General features: G+C 46.0%; 1 protein-coding gene across 1 annotated transcript; it reads right to left on the bottom strand.

The window, feature by feature from the left end:
• Positions 1–291: 291 nt before the first annotated feature.
• CD9 (CD9 molecule) lies at positions 292–19,712 on the bottom strand. Its single transcript, XM_005446064.4, has 8 exons — positions 19,561–19,712; positions 8,751–8,853; positions 5,822–5,919; positions 4,548–4,622; positions 3,846–3,938; positions 3,201–3,290; positions 1,299–1,382; positions 292–627 (listed from the first exon to the last, which is right to left on the bottom strand). The coding sequence occupies exons 1-8, from the start codon at positions 19,618–19,620 to the stop codon at positions 562–564; spliced, it is 669 nt and encodes a 222-aa protein (XP_005446121.1). The 5' UTR covers positions 19,621–19,712; the 3' UTR covers positions 292–561.
• Positions 19,713–20,447: the final 735 nt, after the last annotated feature.

Here is a 20,447-nt window from a genome sequence, read left to right as displayed (position 1 = left end):
GACGACAGTAAAAGTGTTACAGCAGTAACATTTTAAGAATACAACTAAGAACTGCTTTTGTTCTCACATACGCACCAAGGAATGACAACAGCTTCCCTAACATGTTCTGACAGTTGTCTTCCATTCCTTGGAATTCCCTTCAAATACAGCACTGGCACAGGAGTTATTTCCTGCTTTATACTAAAGCCATAGTGATTTAACACTTAACATTGTTATGCAAGTTCAACACCATGCTATGCATCAAACAGTACGATTAATAAGCATAGTAAGATCTCCTCTCCCCCACAAACATATATCTTACTCTTTATTAAGTATCAAATTGTCTCCAACATAAATTACATCCAAATTATGTAAGTTTCAAGAAAGTCAGATATTTTATGTACAATATTTGTCTTGAGTCAGATATACCTTTCTCATTTTAACCTATAACAAAAAGCAAACCTACATCAGTACCAAATAAAGCATTAAAAAGGTAACAAATATATAACTTTAGAAATGCTTTCAGAACGCTGAAGTTAATGACAAAGATTTTATAGTGCAGCAGTCTTGGGTTTTTAGCTGTTAGACCATTTCTCTGTTTTTGCGGATAGCACAGCAGAGAACCATACTGAATATCATGCCGAAAATCTGTAAAAAGAAAGCAAATTCATTAGAAGTCAGGGACAAAAGCACATTCCTCTATCAACATGGGGACAAATACAGCTGCACCTCCCAGCCCAGCCCTATTAACTTTATTCTGCAATTCATATCCCTGCACCTCCACTCCCAAATTTCAGTCCATTCTCATGAATCCCCTTCACACCCAATACTTCAACAGCTATAAACTCCTGCCATATCTTGCAAGAAATCTTTGATCATCCCAATATTATTTGCATCCATGTCATACTTTCCTCCATAGAAATCAAACAAGAGTGCAAAGTACTAGCACTGTTATTTCAGTTCTCCAGAAGAGTCTTCAATTGTTAGAAGCAAACAAAAGCAAGGATCACCAAGAGGTATTAGGATTACGAAGCGGGCTAGCAACACGACCAATACATCTTTGCCCTGTATGCGCACACCCTACTGATACAACTTCGCCCCTGCTAAAGCTACAAGGAGGCAGATCCTAATCCACAGAAGGAGCTGGGAGGTCCAAGACACCCCACCTCTACACCGCCTCAGGGCTCTGCAGCACACACCCTGATCCTGCCACAGCTTGCCACTAGTGGAACGGGCTCGTAGAGTGCGATGCCAGGTCCTGTTCGACATACTTCTGCTGTAAGCACCCTTCAGCTGTGTGGCTACCCCTGGAAACTCACCATTATTACAGCAATGCCAAGGCCAACTGCTCCAATCACATTCAGTTTTGAATTGAAGACATCATCGATGGCAGCAGGGCACGACTGAAAGAAACAAGACTCTTCATTAGTGTTTCATAGGTACAAAAGGTCTGTTTCTGCTCTCTTGTTTAAGCTCAGGTCTGCCAATTCATGCTATGCTTTGGACCAAGCCTGCTTGCACTAGAGATGAAGACTCATCTTCTGAAAGCTGCTCTGAACTGGCCTTTATTTTCACATCTTCAGAGACAGCCAGGAGTGTCCTAACAAAAAGCTGATGGAGAAGTTTAAATTACTCAAGTACTTACACCTCTTAACTGTGTCATGGCTATAGCAGGATTCCCCTCTCAACACCTACAGTTGGTCAGAACCAACAGCAGTTGCATCAGACTTTGCTTGTTACTAATGGCTGTCAGCATTTAGGCTGCTGTATTGCTCATCCCTTCTCAAAACGGATCTGAAGCCACTCTTTGCATTTCCAATTGCTACTGTATATTTGCAGACACCTTACAAACACACAGTACGTGGGAATGGCAGGATTTCTTGAGCTGCATGCATACGTGGGTAGATTCAGAGGTGCCAGTTTGAAGCATCCAAGACAATGCATTATCATTGTAATAAAAAAAGGACAATCCTTTCCCCAGCAAAGATGCACAGTAGCCAAGAACAACACTGAACTTTTACAGATGTTTAAGTCTGCGAGAGCCTGATAGCTGGTCAAAGTCACATTCCAAATCCTGTCCTTCTTATTCCAGCAGCAGACTAGTGAACCGCTGAAAACATTTTTCTTTAGTTGTTCCTTATCTAGTAGGAAAGGCTGCATCAAGGATTAAAGGAATATACTGGCAAGAATTAATCAGTTACATCAGAGTATCAATACAGCACCACTGCTTAAAGGCACGCATTGGCCACACCATTACATCCCTTTAATCCTGTAGTCTATCTACTGCTTTTCTAGTTGGGACTAGGCCATAAACACATCAAAAGATGAAGTCAACAGATGAAGCTAAAACACACCAAGCAGAATAAAAACAAACAATAAAACCTGCACACTGTCTCAGCTACTCCCATATAGTCTAACTCAGACTGTATGGACAGGACTAAAGATACAGTCTAAATAGAGATTGAAATGTCTCATGTGGTCAGATATTTGAACACACAAGATCAGGTGTAGTGAAAGGAAGAGCACATGCAACAAGACCACCAAGTCATTAACTGAATTCCTGCATTGCAAGAACCTTATTTTCTATGGGAGGCTCATACAGGCTGTCTTGGAGTATGAAGCAAGAGCACAAGACAGTTGTAAAAAGAGGAAAAGGGGTAGTTAAGAATTATACAAGATGTCTCTCCTGTATCTGTGGCATATAGGTACCTTTGCAGCAGTATTTCAACAGGGGAATCCGAGACAGTTGACTTCAGTGCCATACTCGCCCAAACAGGCCACCAGCGCACTGCACCCCTCTCCTTTTCCTCACCAAAACCTCAGACCTGCTCCCACTCCATGCTCTACTTCTTCCTAACCAAGAGAGGAGGCAACAGCTCCTGTGCAGCACTAGGAAGGTGCTCCGGCAGTAGCTGCAGTGAGGAGAAGAGCTCTCTAGTATATTTTTTGGGGGGACTTCTGGTCTTATGCTGTCCATCATGCCAGTGGTTCTAGTGACACACAGACTGCGTGTTTCCTGTGCAAGTTCAGATTTCCTGCTGACCCTGCTTGTTCTTTCCACTGTAACAGTACATTCGTTTTCCAAAACCAGACTGATTATAGCAATCTGTTGCTAAGCAAGCATGATGTAGCAATTTCCCATGGACTGGAAGGGTTTACTCAGACATGTTTCTCATTCTACTCATTGGGCAGAGCTGTTGATGAATTAAGTCATGCTTTACCATTACTGTAAGCGACTCAACCACGGGCTTCTTTGGACAGGTGTCCATGAACTGCTGCTCAAGAGCTCCTGTAATACCACAGCAGTCTAGCTACAAAAGAAAACAGGAAAAAGAGGAACAGGTTAAATACTTCATATTTTTGCTCTATATTTGGTAAAAAGGAGAAATAGATTACATTAGGTTTTATTACAGACCTTGTGCAAATCTGCTTAGAAGCCCTGCCAATGTGACTGCTATAAATCTAATGCGAGAAAGTCTTTATTGCGTTAAAGGACAAGATTCTGAAAGGAAGAGCTAGATCTCATTCAGTATACACACATGAACTTTGGTGACAGCTTACACTCCTTACAGACATGAGGATGAACTCATAGATGCGCAGGTATGGACACTATGGTGCCTCTAGATCAATACCACAGAGCTAGAGCTTCCCAGCTTGTTTGTTTAGGAAAACACAGTTCCACGCATTTCAAAGGTTCAGAGAAACAAAAAAGTATACTGAATTCACTGATACTGTACAAAAAAAATATTCTTTGCAGTTTGTTCTTAATACTCCTTTGGTTTCTTCTAGTTAGTGAGGTACTAGACATGGAGAACAGTGTTAACAAGCTGCATTATTACCTAGTTTCAATAGGACTGTGTACTTACAGCTAACTGAAATGCTTTCAGGGTCTCTCTGGACACTGCTTCAGATCGCTTTTGATATGTTTCCATGTAGAAGTCCTTTAACTCTTCAATAACCTACAGGATAGCAAAGAGTCCTGTATTATTATCCTACCTTAATAATTATGGAAAACTTGTTTTGAGTAAGTCAGTCATCAGAAATTCTGCAGCTTACAGAACCCATCTTTTTGACATGTAGAAACAGAGGGCGGACAGTATTTATCACCTGGACAGGTGAGCGTAACTGGTACACTCACCTTAAAAGCCACACCTAACGGATAAGATTGTTTCTCTTCCAAAGCTCTGAGTTTCTAGGAGGAGTGCCAGAGTCAAGTCTTTGCCCGCTGGTTACATACAAATACTCCCTATTAACTTCTGTACCCCAGAAGTTGCTATATTCCCCAGTTGTATCATACAGGTAGAAAAGCAACCCTGGTCACCAAGCATCTTATTTTGACACAAGACAGAACCTGGACTGCTTGTGAGGGGACAGTCCAAATCAGTCATGTTTTGGATACAGAAACATTCGGCCAGTAGCTGACCATGGGCAGGGACACCTCCTACTAGATCAGGTTGCTCAAAGCCATCCAACCTGACCTTGAACACCTCCAATGACAGAGCATCCACAACTTCTGGGCAACCTGCTCCAGCATCCCACTACCCCACCAACATTTCAGAGCAACCTACCTTTTCTTTATTTGCAAATCCCCAGATTGCAGCAGCAATTTCAAGGGCAAAAATCACGAAAAGGAAGAGGAAGAACTAGAAGAGACAGCACATCATTAAAACCACATCATCACAAAACACAATCACATATATACTGCAAGCTTGTCCAATCCCCAGCATCCAGCCTTGTGGGAACCATCATTCAGCCAGGTTCCAGTTGGAGGTCTGAACCACTGTTAAGGCCAGGAAAGAGGGCACACTGCACTGGGTCAGCAGTTCTTCCCAGGAGCGTCAGAAAGCCTAGCAGTGTTTTCCAAGCAGAAGTCTTCCTTTTTGATCACTGTTAATTAAAACCAATCATCTCTTAACTCAGACCTTGAAGTTGCCCAGGTCAGACACGTCACAATAGCTGACACCAATTCTTTTCTCCGATTTGTCTCTCTTATTGCTTTAGGAGTCATTACTTAATACCTAGTTGCCACCAACTCCCAGAGAGCTAATAGTCACTTCTTTGTTGTGTATTCCATAATATAAATAAAAAAGTGTCATCTCTATGTTTAATTGACTTCCAGGTCCAGAACACCACACCATTTAAAGGCACTTTTAAAGAGATGCTCAGAGTTAACAGCAAAGGGCTAGAGGCATCATTTCACAACATGTGTATGAAATGTACTTCCATGACACAGAAGGAGAATTGTTCTTTCACCAGCTACAGTAGTAGTCTTTTATTAACTAAGTCTTCTGGTTATTTGGATGAGTAGTTCCACAAGTGTACAGATGTGCATGAACCCAGTAAGCTCTACTGGTCCCTCCAGTCTGAAAACAATGAGGTTGCTCTCCAATAATTGGCTTGCAAAGCAGTTTTCAACTAGACTAGCTCATCCTGTTCTTATGAACAGTAGAGGCTTGTTGTTTCGAGGATCAACTAACAGTTCTGGTCTCAAACATGAAAGATTGCACAGCTTTGACAGCTCAGGACAAACTGTTTATTAAACAGCACCACTCTTATCTACATTTAGTTCTGTGCTCACACATACTCCTAAGCTTGATACTCAAATGTCTGAATAAGTCACTAACTCCTGAAGTCCTCTTATATTCAAATACAACATGGACATTTTGATTTAGGGCCAGAAGTGTGAGCTATTTATTTAGTGTTTTGGCACTGCATGGGTAACCATAAATTTAAATGTTGGAGTTAGAACAATCAGTATCTACTGCCCTTTAACTGAACAGCGATGTTTTCCTTCCTTTCTCATTGTGCTGCTAATAATTTAAACACCACTCTGAACACTTACCAGGCCAAGCATACATTGAGATTCCTGCAATGCACCACAGCATCCCAAGAAACCAACCAGCATCATAAGTGCACCAGCTCCAATAAGGATGTAAACTCCTAGGGAGGAGAAAGACATGTACACAGGCTAGTTGACCTCAGCAGCAAGGTATAAAAATCAGTTGCTCCACAAACAGCATTTGTAGCTTTTGCCAAGATTTATTGTTTCTTTACTGTTCCAAGCAAGAAGGTGGCTGTGCTTAATTTTCAAAGCAAACAACTTCAAAACTTGTAGTGAAATGCATTGATAAATAAAAAATTCAACTTGTTAACAATTAATGTGCACCACTACTGCAGTTTCACAAGTTTTAGAAAATGGGCAAGATAAAGCCATCTAAGACAAACTGCAAGACATACTTTAAAACTGGCTCAGAGCCAGAGGTGTCAACTTATCTTCAGATGAAGTGTGCTGCAGTTAGAGACAGCTGGAACTAGTGATGTATCAACATCCAAGAGTTCTTGAGGCATGCTACCTCTAGGAGATTGGTTATTAAAAGGCATTATAATCACTGCCATAAGGCTTTAAATGCTTTCCTACCCTGCTTTTCCATCAGGAAACACCAAATTGTTCTACCAGTCATGGTAATACAAGTCTATACTTCAGCTGTCTTAACTTGACAGCCCTTCTAACTAAGAAATTTGGCATTTTCTGCTTCTGTGAAAGCAGGTACTTCAACAACAGCATCAAGTGGCTCAGCCTGTAGACCATTCTGCCCAGAAATTAGGTAGCAAGTGTGTTGGGAGCATAAAGGGCAAATGCTTCTGAGCTAAAAGACTCCATTTATGCCCCATCCTCCCCCAAGCTTGGGAACTGCCAGCTTAAGCATTACAGCTGCTAGCTGGTGAGCACAGCAAGGGGTAACAAGCAAAGCAACTCCCATAGGATGGCAGGAAAGTATTACTGGGGTGATGAAACACAAAGAATCAGCACAAAGCACATAAAATTAGTATGACATTTCTATCGCTATGGAATGCTGGCCTTCCAAAACCCAGTCGATACTATTTAAAGAAAGCCACACCCAAGCATTTGCAAATGAGATTTTCTAGATACAAACCAGTCATATTAGCTGCCAGAATAAACATCTACTTGATTAAGCATATGCAGATGACTAAGCCTGACATTACTTATCAGCATGAAATTCTGGCACCGATTTTACCCCAGCTTTAACTTTCCATTTCGCAGGAGTCCCCCCGAACCTCTCATCTCAGTAGCATAGGAAGCTTTTGAAGTAACTTGCTTTGTTACTCTGTGCCAATCGACAGAATCTTTCCATTTCCTATTGGAAGCTGCAGTCAGTAACTACTCCCAGAAAATATGTTAGCAGTAATTCCTACTAAACTTTTTTAGAACTCAGTTTAACCTACAGAAATTTCAAGTAGGCTACACTGGCTGCATCCTGCCAGTAGCTGAAATATCACATCATAAAACTTTTATGTTTCAGGAGGTGAAAGAGTTGTTTCAGACTACCCAACGTAAGACTTGTTAAATATTCAACTCAAAGGCTAAGTTTAGATTTCTGTTCCTTTTCCAGAGTCCAGTTAAAAGCATCTGGAAATCTTACTGGCAGCTGCAAGAACCCAGTTTGCTACCATGCCAGCATTATCAAGGGAGAAATACAAGGCCTCTCACAGATAAGCTGTCTGCACACCTGTGGCTTCTTCACGAAGTTGCACAAAGCATTTCAATACTCCCAACTAAGCCTCTAACAGGCTTAACTCATCATTCTTAACAGTACTCCTTGTAGGCACAGACTACCTTGGTACTATAAGGCTGCAGCATGAGGTGTACCTCCCTTACAGAGTCTTTACTGACCCTTCAGACACCACTTTGGGTCAGTAAAGACTCTAAGTGTCTCTGTAACAGGTTGAGCAGCTCACCACAGGAGCCAATTTTCTCGGCAAGAGAAAGGCCAACAAGTAATGCCATGTGGGACACTGCAAATCCAGATGCTACAGGGATGTGAAATACATATGCACAAGGATCATCCAAATCAGACAGACATATGTTAGAAAGGTACATATTTGAATTTGCTTTCTTCTGCATTAAGAGGTCTTCAACTCAGCTACTTGGTTTCAAAAAAGGTTTGAGTGCATCCATGTGACAACCACCAAAGAAGCTGGTGTTCCTCTGCCCAACCCTGAAGTGACTGTAGAGATCAAAATCTTACAGTTGGGATAAAATCCTATCCAGTTACAGACTCCTACAACATCAGAATAACAAACTGAAAACCTGCATGTCTATCCCCTAATTCATTATCTTGCAAGACAATACATCAAAGAATAACTTCCACCTGGCCTAAGACTACCTTGATCTAGGTTGCTCATTTAAACCACTGTATTTGTGCATCCTTTCCATTAGTTCAGTGTAGGTTTGCATACACAGGGCTGCAAGAGTTAGACAATAGTACATACGCTCTGAGTGATGAGAGAACAGAGTTATGGTTTTGGGTAGCTTAGGTTGGTTACTTTGGAGTAAAAAAAACACACTAGTGTAATCTGCAACTACCTAGTTTAGAGCAAAACTTTAAGGACCCACACTGAGAAGGATCATGAAGAAGCACCCTCCACGTCTACCAGGAGCCCCTGGGGGGTTACAAAACTGTTACCAGCAGCACACAAAGAGCAACTGCAGGGCTTAAGCTGGGGGGGGGTAAGATAGTGATATACAGCACGAAGAACCAAGAAACCTCTAGCATAAGGCTGCTGCTGCTTTCTGCACGAGAGCTCAGAGATTGCCCCACGCACCAGCCAAGGGGAACTGCTCTCTGCCCCATCAGGGCTGTTTAGGATTGTTTTGTCTTTAGCCTTTGAGAAAGATGAAGGTTTCTAAGCATTCTGGAAATCGGGGTGCAAAAGTAAGATCTATCACCCAAAGCCATCTCCCAGCTTACCAGTGTAAAATGTTGTGTTGTTGGATTCCAGTTCAAAGATGTTTTTGGTCTGCGAATCAAATCGAAGCCATAGTCCAATTGCAAGAACTGCTGTCCCTGCAAGCTGTAAGAACAAATAAGGCTTGTTAAATAATGTCAGTTAATGCATTCACCCCTGCATTAGTAACAACATCAGAAGTAAACAGGATACAGCTCAAAGAGCTTGTGACAAAGAACCAGCGTAAGAGGATGGGGATACCAAACCCAAGAACAAACTTGGGTCCTGACGTGAGGCACCTCACTGACAGATGTGTTTACATATTAAAACTACAATGCCACACAAGAACAATGCCATTTTTCTTCACTGAAAATACCCAAGGTTTACCGAAGTGCTAAATGTCAGTATTTCCAGTGACCCCTCCCCACTCACTGTTTTATTCTGGGTGACTGCAGTGACACCACATGGCTTAGTGATCTTAAATCTTCACACTGAAGGACACGTGTACCACAAGAAAGTGCCTTTAAGGCCAGCTAAACATTTCAGCATTTTAAACAGACTGCCAGGAGTTCAGTACTACAGTAAAGAGTTTAGAAAGAGTATTCTTTCTGGCAAAACAGGATAAAACCAATCCAATAAGCTACTGCACTGACAGGAAGAGGAAAATGCAGGCTGTTGAAATAGCAACATCACTGTGTGTTGATCTGGAACACCACAATCAAATTTTAGATGATATTTAGTTTTATTTTATTACCATTCTCTGACTGTGCCTCCAGGTTCCTCTTAACATTGGTGCCTGTGCTTGTTGCGAATTGCATGTTTCATCCAGAAGCTAATTTATACATCTGGCAGAAGGCATTGGAGAAACAGCAAGAAAGAGGGAACTGCACTCTGGTAAGGCAAACACTAGCTGTTTGCTGTGAACGGACAGAGCCCACCCACTTTTAAAGGGGAATAAAACTTTTTTTGCATGTAAGTTGACCCCAAAGACAAACTAGAAAGCTGGAGAGTGTGCTTCTCAGTTCTTCCTTCTCTCCTTTGAAGACCATTTAACCACCAAAAAAGATCTACAAAAGTGAGGTGAGGACAGAAATAACACACACTGCAGCAGACATTAAAAATTTAAACTTCAGAGTGAGCAATAAGCTTAAAGTCCATGCTTCACCTAACCAAAGCCCTGCATGAAGAGAAAAATCCCAAAGCCTTATTTCTGATAAGAAGTTCCTTCTAGAAGAAGGGAATGACATTCTTGATTCACCTCCAAGAAACTGAAGTGTTTATGTCAATTTTCAGTGGGAATTTGGAAGGCATTCCCACAGAGAGCATCCGTGGGTACACTCCTTCCAGACAGAGCCCAACTCCTCAGCCTCATGCTCTCCCCATGGGGAGCCGGAGAGCCCTTTCTCCCAGCTATAGGAGTGTTTACATGCAAAGGCAGGTGCAGTTTTGCTGCCCATGGCTGTCTCCTGTGACCTCTTTGGCTTGCTCTTCCCAGGAAAGTTGGGCGAGCTTTGAAGGTTCACACAAGACTAGGAGGATGGAGTCAAGTAAGGGTTTAAGGGCAGGTACACCCCTGGTAGCTTCTCAGCAGGAAGCATTCCAACTGAAGTGTGAAAGGGCTCAGGTATCAGTGGAAAAAACCAAAAAGCAAGAGGCCAGCTGCTCCAGGAAAACCGGCATTTCTTGTATGGCAGGCACCTGACTCCCAAGCCTGCCTCAATGAGGAGCTGCAGGGTTTTAGCCAGGAAAAGAGATGAAGCGATACACAATGCAAAGAGCCAAACCCAAATGCAGGCTTCCAGACCTACGCAAAAGGCACTTTGTTGGTGTCATGGGCGCACAGGCTTACTCACAAAGTGCAGGGAGAAAGCCTGCGCATACCTGCCACCTTCCTTGTTAGGGCTATGCTGGCAAAATAATTTTAAGTTATGCAGAACAACCTTGGTAGCACACTGCATGCCACGAGAGTATCATGTCAATGCGCTGTGCCGCAGCACCGCAGGGGAAGGGAGAGGTGCAGCAGGTGGGCTGGCAGAGAAGGGTCGCTGCTCTGTCCCCACTCACAGCTAGAGCATCACTCACAGACTTCACAATCTCATCTCACTTCAGTACCTCCGTTCAAAAACCAGACAGGCTTGGCGATGGAAAAGACTGTTTCTAGCCTCCAGTTAGGTCACTCGGTATTTAATACTACTCTGATGCTCGCTTTCCTGGGTCAAACAGTCTTCAGCTTTTATAGGCATCCAGATCTGTAGCATTAGGAGAAGAAACCTACAGCCTCCGCTTGTTTTGCTAGGAACTCCTGAATTGCAAAGCCAGAAGCCAGAGCACACCCAGCTGCCTGCACCTACCCATGTTTGTTGTTTGACAAGGCCCAGCGCTTGCGAGCTCTGGGGCAAATGGAACAGGGGCTGTAAAACCAAACCCCAGAGCTGATCCCCCAAACAGACCTGTAAGGCCAGAGTACCCAAAGTGTGAGGAAACTAAGCCATACTACAACTGTGTAGGTAATCTTACAAGCCCAAGCACAGCAGAAGGCTCAGTTAATGATCTCTTCAGAAACTGACTGGTTAACATCAGGGAGAGCTGACATACTTAACATGGCTCCTCTCAAAACACAAACTTTGGGTAGCAGTGGGGAAGGGTTAAGTGGTATGTTTTCTCCTTGGGAAACAGTCATCTTGTGAACAAATATGATCATAAGGAAGCAAAAAACTTATGGGATCACAGAACAGTAATAATACTTTATGCCAGTGAACTGCTCCACAACACTAAAAAAAGGAAGGATTAAATAAAGTGATAATTCTCTCCATGGTGGACTAGAAAAAACACACAGGTCATTCTTGCAAGAAAAAGTGACTTTTTGTCTCAGTTTAAGGAAAGCAGACTTGTGTTCTCAGTTTGTGTTCTTCCTACCCACAGTGAACTAAAAAAAGTCAGTTTTAAAGCAGAAAGCAAGAAAGTCATTTGAAGCTTAAAGTCTTCATCAAAACAAGAAGAGACAAGGGCACCACCACCAGCCTTGGTGGGAGAGGCAAGCACAGCCCCATGGGCACCCACAGCACTTGGCAGCGTCTCAGACCAACCTGGCAATTGCCAGAGGCTGCTGCAGGGCCGGCTCTGCTCATGCACACTATGCCAGTGGGTTTGGACAACTGTGTTTGTTGTTTTGGTAGCTGTGTTTTTCCTCCCTGGCAAAGGGGTGCAAGGCAGCCCCCCCCACCTAGGCTGCATGGAAGCAGCTCCCCCGATGAGCTGGTTGTTGGGTTTTTAATCCATGTCTTTTCCCAACCCAACAGACCTGTTTTGTCATAGGAGTTGAGTAATACAGGATATTTCCAAGCTCTATCCTGTGCTGAAAAAGAAATTTAACAGAATAAGAAAAAAAAGCATCTGTTTTCCTGAAGTTACTCACTTTGTGTGCAAAAACTTACATGTTTCATGAGCATACAAAACTAAGAGCAGCAGTTCTGTAAGTACTATGTTTCTGTAGTAACAAGTATAGGAAAGGGAACTCAGAAAGTTGGGGTTTTTTTTAAGCAATCTGACCAAAATGTGAAGTTAAAGGGGTACTACTCACTCACTGTACTGGAAAAGTTTGTGGCAGCCACTCTCCAGTAACAGCATGTCCTGGCACAAGTATGCTACTGACATCCTAACAAGGCTTCCTTGTGTTTCCCCTAGCCACTAAGCATCTTACAACTCCCAGCTCATTTCTCTTAGACTTATCTCCATTCTACAGTGCAACAGACATATGCTTAAAGATAAAAATACCTCATCATTCCTCTCTAGTCCTGTGGAGGTTCCTTAAGTGGTTTTCTGATTTTTTTTGCATCACATGCAAATATACCCCCATTGCTTCAAAGGCTTTATTCCCACATGCATCTTTCGGCCTGTTGCAGCAAACAAAACCAGCTTTTTTGGTCTGCCTTCCTTCACAGCCCTGCACCTTCTCTAGTGAGCCTCTGTGCAGGACTTCCCTCCGGCCCACCCAGCCCTACATGCTGACAAGTGCCTTCTACAGTCAGCCCTTTCCATTTCCCTGGTTTCCCCCTTGCAAACCACATGGTCTCGCCACTAGGCATATTAAGCATGTGCCCATATTAAGCATGTACCACAGTATTTATCTTTGACACCCTGCTTTCTTTTACCATGCCACGACCCATCTCCATGGAGGCAGAAGCCAGACCGCTCTGCCTTCCTCCCTCCACCATACTTAGCTAACTTCAGCATGAACTTGGAGCACCAAGTGCTGAGGCACGCTATCAAGCAATTTCCACTCCATTCTGCCCCCCCCCAACCTCCTTTTAACATCTAGGTTTCACAGACATGGTCTCCTAGCAGAAAGCTTGCACAGGGAATCATTTGATTTAATGATACTGGTGTAATACACATTAAAAGCTTGAGCTTTTCAAACTAGAAACTCCCATTTTTTGTTAGCGTATCCCACGATATGGCAGTGTGTGACACTTCAGCTAGAAATCTGACTTTGAGCTTCCTCTGCATGAGACAGACAGCTAACTCTTCCCTCATTGTGCAAGACAGCACATTAACAAAGCCAGGACAAAACACATAATGTTGTGAAACACCCAGGCAAAGAAACTGGGAACACCAGGAGCAGTAATGAACTGTTTCTGTCCTGTTACTTGCTGGTACTCTATAAATAAAACCCCATAAAGTACATAGAGATGAGGCTCAACATCACTCTAAATCCTTAATTACAGCATTAAGTGTTATCCACACAAGCACAGGTTTTCAAACTTCTGGGAAAAAAGCTTTCTTAACAGATGTGCAATGAGTGCCAGCAGTTATATAAGAAACTACAACTATTTCCAAACTCCTCTGGAAAAAAAAAAGTAGATTGGAAAGGAAGTATTTTCTTTCTGCTTAGGTTAGTTTCAAGAATGTTGTGGACTAAGTTAATGTCACAGAATTTATTGCAATAAAATGGTGCTCTAGTACAGGAGGAACAGCATTACAGAATTCCTGAATCATTGCCAAGATCAGTGCCCATTTCATACAAGTTCCTATTCAGAAGCCAGTCTACTATATTTGCAATTTAAATCGCAAATAGGAGGTAGGACTGCTAAAACTAAGTACAAGTAGCTTCACATCAGACTTTTCAAGGCAATGCCCTCCAACTCCATTCTTGACTTCACAGCACTTGATAGAGGTAAAATAGATTGAACTGAGCCTAAACAGCATTTTGATTCATTTGCTGCAGTCAGCGACCAGATCAGTTGATTACAGAAAGCAAAAGCAACTTATTTATGTTCCTTTTGTATGTGTGCATATTTCCCTGACCATCCTGCAAGTCCTCTTTTCCATTTCAGCCAGGAAGACCCTCTCCAGAAGTCTGAGCACTGAACTGCTACCAGCTGCCCCTGGTGCAGCACAAGCAGATGACATTATGGTTCTGAATGGAGTCACAGGTACCTTCAAGTTACAGAAAGAAGAGCCCTCCAGGCCTGATCGTGCTAACGGCACTTCAGCAGGCACTCCCATGGACTGGTTAGTTTATATAACATAAAACGCTCTAAAAAGCCAGGAGACTGTTGCCTTGTAGAGGAACAAGAAAATTGCTCAAAGACTCAATGTGAACTCTGACTGTATTGCCTATAATAAGTTATAAGTGTTAGTAAATGTCTTTGTATTCCACAAAACATACAAGGGAAAACCCCAGCATTTAAGTTTAAAGATGCAAAAAAGCCCTTGCTTTTCTTCGGTAGCAGAAAGCCAGTGGGAGAACAGGCAGGCACATGCTCTATGTGCGGCCATGCCAGGCACTTGCACAACGCGCACTGAGCTGCTTGGAGGAGCCCACAGTTCTTAGGGAAAGATTCTGTCACCAGGGCCAACAAGCCTAAGCAAACCCCAGGAGTCAAGGGAGCTAAGCTACAGGTAGTCACTCATTACACAACTCAAGCATGTGCTCGCACTAAGGTTGTTCAAAACCAGCTTTGGTAAGACCAATCCATATCCACATAATGTGATGTTTCCACTGACTTCTTGCCAAGCTCAAGCCAGCCTGGTGGAAAAAATATATTAGCTCTGTATCAACCTCAACACTTCCATCCCCCACCCCAAATCAAACCCCAAACTTCCAAAGACCTGGTACAGCTTTCATTACAGACCAGACCCAAAGATGACCGGGCCAGCACCAGTGATGCTGAGACACAAGAGCTGTGTGCAAATCCAGGTGGGAGTACACCAGCCCAACAGCTGCAAGGAGCCTGGTGTCTGCAGCAATACTTGAACCAAAGGGAAAACACAGCCACCCCCCATTCCCATACCTCTGAGAGGCGATTGCATCACCTTACAGATCAATTCAAACACAACAGCAAAAAGCATTCTGTACAAATCCAGTGGTTACCAGACTTCAGAGTGTCCCCACACCCCTACCTTCCCTTCAGGCCACAAGCTCATTTTAACCAAAGGTCTGGAATCCCAAAAGTTTCAGAGAACATCATGCTAGCAACATATATGCCTGGCCTTACCAACTGGAGAAAAGCCATCAGACCAGTTATCACCTAGCACAGCATCCTACAAGGGGGCTTCTCAGGAAGGGTCATCAGAACAGGGCAGACACTTGCATTTCCCAGGATTAGCCTCCCAGTTTACATGTTGAGCAAGGACACAGACAGCACATTCTGAGAAGGAAAAATTAACTGAAGGCTGCTGAACATGATGTTAACCGGGTACCCCACAAACCACATACTCCACAACACCTGCTGGGGAGAAAGCACTACCACCATCCCCACAGCCATACCATCTTCTTCTGAAACTTATTTTCAGGCTTAACACCCCTCAGTCCTTGCTCACTGACTCTTTCAATACAGCCAGGTCCTACCTACTACCAGGTCAGTTGTGATCCTACAGACCTCTAACACATTTGCTTTGTCTATTTCCAGGCTGAAGAATCCTCATTCACTCACAGTACCCAACAGCTGAAACCCCCTCCTCTTCCTCTCCCAAACCTTACCAAGCTCCACTATGTTCTCCTTGAGGTAGGCAGAAGAGCAGAGCAGCCCACAGCACCGCAGGACACCAGCACACCATGGATTTATGGAGTGGTACCATCTTTCTTCTCGAGGTCCTTCACTTTTGAAGCTGGTTCTCCTTTGTTGTTGCGGAGGACCCTCCTGGTGCTTTTGTGAAGCCATCATAGACCCTTTTATCCCAAGACTTCATTGCTCTGTGGCAGCAGTTGCCTCTGAATCAGCTAGTTCGTGACTCCCTGCTCCTGCCACCCACACACATTGACACCTGCCTTTCGCAAGCATCACACTGTCACATAGCCTGCTATGTCAGCATGCACTCATCTTCATCACTGAGTACTGGATGCTACTCAAGCACTGAACTGTTACTTCAAATCCTTCTCCAGATTACATGGGACTGTATCAACCACCACGCAGCTCGCTCCTGCATGCCAGCTCTGCTTGTTCTCTCCACTGCAAGACAGCTCCACTTCATCTCAGCCCTGCCTCTGCTCAGCAAGCAATTTCACCCCTGCCAGGACCTTACTCCAGGGCTGCTTAGCTTCCCCAAGAGCTCTGAGACTTCCAGGAGACACCGGACAACTGAACTAAGACCAGCCAGCCCTTGCTCCCTCGCAGATGCAGGCTTTCAAAGACTTCAATTTAACAGCTTCATGAAGCCCAGCTTCCCCTTGCAGTAACCATTCTCTCTTCTCCAATGTCACATCTCCTCCGTGTGTACACAAACTTTTTGTTTTTAAAGATTCTTCCCAGAGGCACTTCATTTGTCACTCTGCATAACCCAGAGTAACAAAAAAACCAGCCTCAAATTCACCACATTCCAGCCCCCTGGCACAGAGGTGGGTGGTTGAGCAGGAGGTTTTACCCAATCACAATGCATTTATAGTTCCAAAGTAACTACTACATGACCCTGGAAAGTTGTTAATTAGCATTTGCTGTTGTTGTTTCACAACCTTTTCACACAGGAGTCAATTCAAACATGTGAGGGATTCGGAGTCAAAGACAGGTTACAGCACAAAATGCCCCCAAGCACTCCCAGTAAGAGAAAGTCTTGTAGAACATCACTCAACATGCTTTTACACCTGGACCGACTGACAACTCTAAGGACCTCCTGGGAAGCTCCCTGGTCCTAGTGAGTCTCAAGAGGGATAGGTTAGTTGGGTTTCCTTTTGCAAGTTACTCCTAAAGCTTTCTTTTGGCTAGCCTTATTGTTTTCTTTTATTTGACCTGCCAGTGCTTATAAACATTATCTCCTTCCTTTGGACACAGCTTCAACTTTGCTGGTTTCCCTACTTTTAATAGCCTCCTATATCAAGTAAGCTTTTTCTGCTTCCTCTTGCCCTCACTTGTCTGATGAAGGCAAACACATGCGACCTAACACATACCTGCAGGTTTGCTGCAGACCATTTGAATTCCTCACCTGTCCTTTTGCAGCAACTTATTTTAAGACAGGGGTACTGTGTGAATACGATCACAGCTTCACAGGACATTTTAGCTCCTCCTGCTCCAGGAGGTTCATTAAATCTAACTACATCACTGTCACAATTCCCAGGCAGCACTTGAGCAATAGGACCCCACACCCATGGACAACTCAGAATCAAGCAAAGGCTTGTTCCTCCTCTTGGGGATGGGGAGGGTGTCCCAAGGCCACAAGGCCTGTCACTGATTGTGATATTAATTTTAGGATCAGAATTGCACTCGGGCACAACACTTGCTCATTTCCATTACTTAAGACTTCTTACATCTGCAATGAGATAGGAAATGCTAAAGTCTTCTTTCTCATTAGGGTTGTTCCTGCCCCAAGACTTTTTTTTTTACACTTTTCATTAAGGCCTAACAGTCTGTGTCCCAAGTACTGCTACTTCACTCCCCCATAGAGGACATGAGGTTCACCAACACCATACCTGGAACTCCAACAGTTTTGTTAAGGGCACAGATACATGCAGTGAGCCCTGAAAGCCAAGGGCTATTCCAGCTGGTCTACAAACACCGACCTCTGGCTAACCCAAGCCACTCTTATTCACTGCCTCTTGGTGCTTCTAGCCACTTATTGGGATACTCTGAGAAGCAGCATTCGTATCCCTTCAATTATTTTTTTCTCACTCCTTCTCTCCCTTTTCCCACATCCTAGCTGGACCCAAGAAGGCCACCTGAAGAGCTGCGTCCTCATGGCTCCTCTGGGCAGCAACTCTGCCAGCCTACACAGGGTACAGCCCCCTCCCCTCCACCCTGTTAACCAGTCAAGCCTGTGTCCATGCTTACCGGGCACCAGAATGTGCAAGTAAAGCTTTGGAGCCTTGTTACCGTAACACCCCCAAGCTAAACAAAAATACACTCCCTATTCTCAGCCCTGGGCCCCAGACAGCAAACCTGCGATGCTCACACAAAGAGCACCTTTGAGGCAATTCCTTTGCCCCAACAAGCATTCTTGTGCTATAGAACAGTTTGTAGAAAGTCTGTAGCTTTCAAAAAATAAAAGAATGCCCCACAAAGCAAACCACGACTGTTTCCTCCTGTTTCAACAGGCGGCTTAGCACCTCACTGTCCCAGAGGCTTCAGCTTGTGCATTGCTTGACTTTCTTCCTACCAGCTATAACCCTCCGATTAGGACCCCGCTGCTCACCCTCCCGGTGAGCCTCCGGCAGCAATACAGGATTTCCTGTGCCCGCGTAAGGTTCCTCTGCACAACCTCCCTCAACTGCAGCCCAGACCCGTTTTCTTACTTTGCTGCAACCCACTTTTGAGTAGAGAGATCACAAGTACTTTATCCGTTAGCATTGCGTCTTCCAGCCATCCCACGTGCAATACTGTAACTTACTCCAGAAGTGGTTTCTTTCCACAAGCTCTGACTTAATTTCTCCACGTCAGAGGGTGAAAAAGGAGTCACACACGCATTTCTCCACTGTTGTCGCCAGCCAAGAGAAAAAACTTTTCTTTTTTTAACCTCACACTTCACACCTACACATTAGGCATGTATTCCCTGGGTATTTTTCCATAAGGTAGAGGATGCTGAATTCAGGTGTCCCTGGACCGCGTACTCCAGAAAAGGCTGCTATAACCCCTCGGTTCAGCCCTGCTTCCCGGTGAAGCAGGGGCAGCAGTGCCAGAGGCGGCACTGGGAACACGGTTTCCCCTTGCAGCAGCGCTGTGCTCCCGCGGACCCTGCCGCCCTAGCGTTTGCCTTCAGCAGACGCTGCCCAGGCAGCGGGAGGCGCAGCCTCAGCCGGGACCCCCGCCGGGGTGGGCTCACACGCGCGATGGTCGCGGCCACCTGGCTGGCGAGGAAGGGGCTCGCCACCCCGCCGCAGCTACCCGCCAAGGGCACAACCCGCACGGGGCACCGGCAGGACGCTGCCCCCGCACACGCGGCGGGCGGGACACGGCGCTGCCGGCGCTCCCGGGGGCAGCGGACGCAGGCCATAGAGCGGCGGCCGAGGGGCTGCTGGCTCCGCCGTGCCCCGCCGAGTGCGGGGCGCTCAGCGCGTTCACCGCCGCAGCAGGTAACCGCGCGCCGCCCCCGTCCGCCCGCCGGCTCCGCGCCCCGCGGGGGAACAGGCGCCGGCCCGGGGCCGCCCCCGCCCCGGTACCGCCGCCCCCCCGGGGGAGCCCCCGCAGCCTGAGGGAAGGGGGGGGCGCCGGGCCGGGTGCTCACCCCCCTCCTCCCGGGCGGCGCGGGGGCGGCAAAAAGTAAGGGGGGGAAAAATAAATAAAAAGAAGCAAAAGCAAACAACAACGCTGCAAAGCGACCTGCGCTCGCGGAACTTTGCCCCCTCCCGCGGGCTCCCCCCGGGCAGGCGGCGAGCGAGGGGCACAGCCCCGCGGCGGGGTCCCTCACCCAGAAAATGAAGTTGAAGCCAAAGAGCAGGTACTTGATGCACTTGGTGCCTCCCTTCATGGCGGCGGAACGCTGGCGGCAGGGGCGGCGGCGCTGAACGCACCTCGGCTGGGCGCCCGTCCTTAAATGCGGCTCCCCCCGCCTCCCGCGGGCTCCCCCCGCCCCGCCCCGCCCCGCCCCCGGGCCGCGCCCCGCCCCGCCCCGCCCGCCCAATGGCCGGGCCCCACCGCCCGCACCTGCCGCCGCCCCGGCCCGCCCCGTCGCCGAGCCCCGCGCGGGGGTCCTGTCCCCACGGCCCCGCGGGGAGCGGGCGGCGGCGGCGCGCGGGGGCGAGGGGGGGCCGCGTCCTGTGCCCGGCTGCCGCCGTCCCGGGGCCGGTCCCGGGGTTGCAGCCGCTGGGTGCGCGCCGCCCGCTCGGGCACGGGTTTAGTTTGACGTGAATGCGTCGGTCTGGCTTTAAAGGGGTGGGTTTTCCGTACGAGACCAGCTCGCAGCATCGTTTAACTGCGTCAGTCCCTCAGATACCCCCGGGCAGAGTTATGAGCGTGTAAGAGTTTTTAGAAAAACGGGTGGGGTGGGTCTCAGCCCGCCGGCTGGTGCGTGTGGCTGGCTGCCAGCGCACCCCTGGGGCACCTCCAGTGCAGAATTGTCCTTTGATTTGGGTGGGAAGTTCAGAAACAACAGGGCTTGCACCTTAATTTTGTCTTCGATACAGTGTGAGTAGCAATTCAGCGGTTGCCAAGAGTCAAAAAACCACCCCAGGCAGAACAGAAAGCACAGAAAAGACTCACTGAAACGCAAATAAAAACACGTTGGGAGTTCTTGTTGCCAAAATAAATGATAAGATAGAGCACATTCCAGAGCGAATACAGCGGAGGAGATGCTGA

Source organism: Falco cherrug, chromosome 5, assembly GCF_023634085.1.
Source record: "Falco cherrug isolate bFalChe1 chromosome 5, bFalChe1.pri, whole genome shotgun sequence".
In the NCBI taxonomy this organism is placed as follows: Eukaryota; Metazoa; Chordata; class Aves; order Falconiformes; family Falconidae; genus Falco; species Falco cherrug.
Note: the sequence above shows the minus strand (reverse complement) of the source record. Positions and strands in the feature narration are given on the sequence as shown.

Excerpts from the sequence above, each read along its gene's own strand:
- CD9 (XM_005446064.4), bottom strand. The coding sequence starts at position 19,620 with ATGAAGGGAGGCACCAAGTGCATCAAGTACCTGCTCTTTGGCTTCAAC. Across the intron at positions 4,623-5,821 it reads CTCAATGTATGCTTGGCCTG|TTCTTCCTCTTCCTTTTCGT; the intron begins GTAAGTGTTCAG and ends TGTCTCTTCTAG. Across the intron at positions 628-1,298 it reads TTGGCATTGCTGTAATAATG|ATTTTCGGCATGATATTCAG; the intron begins GTGAGTTTCCAG and ends TTCTTTTTACAG.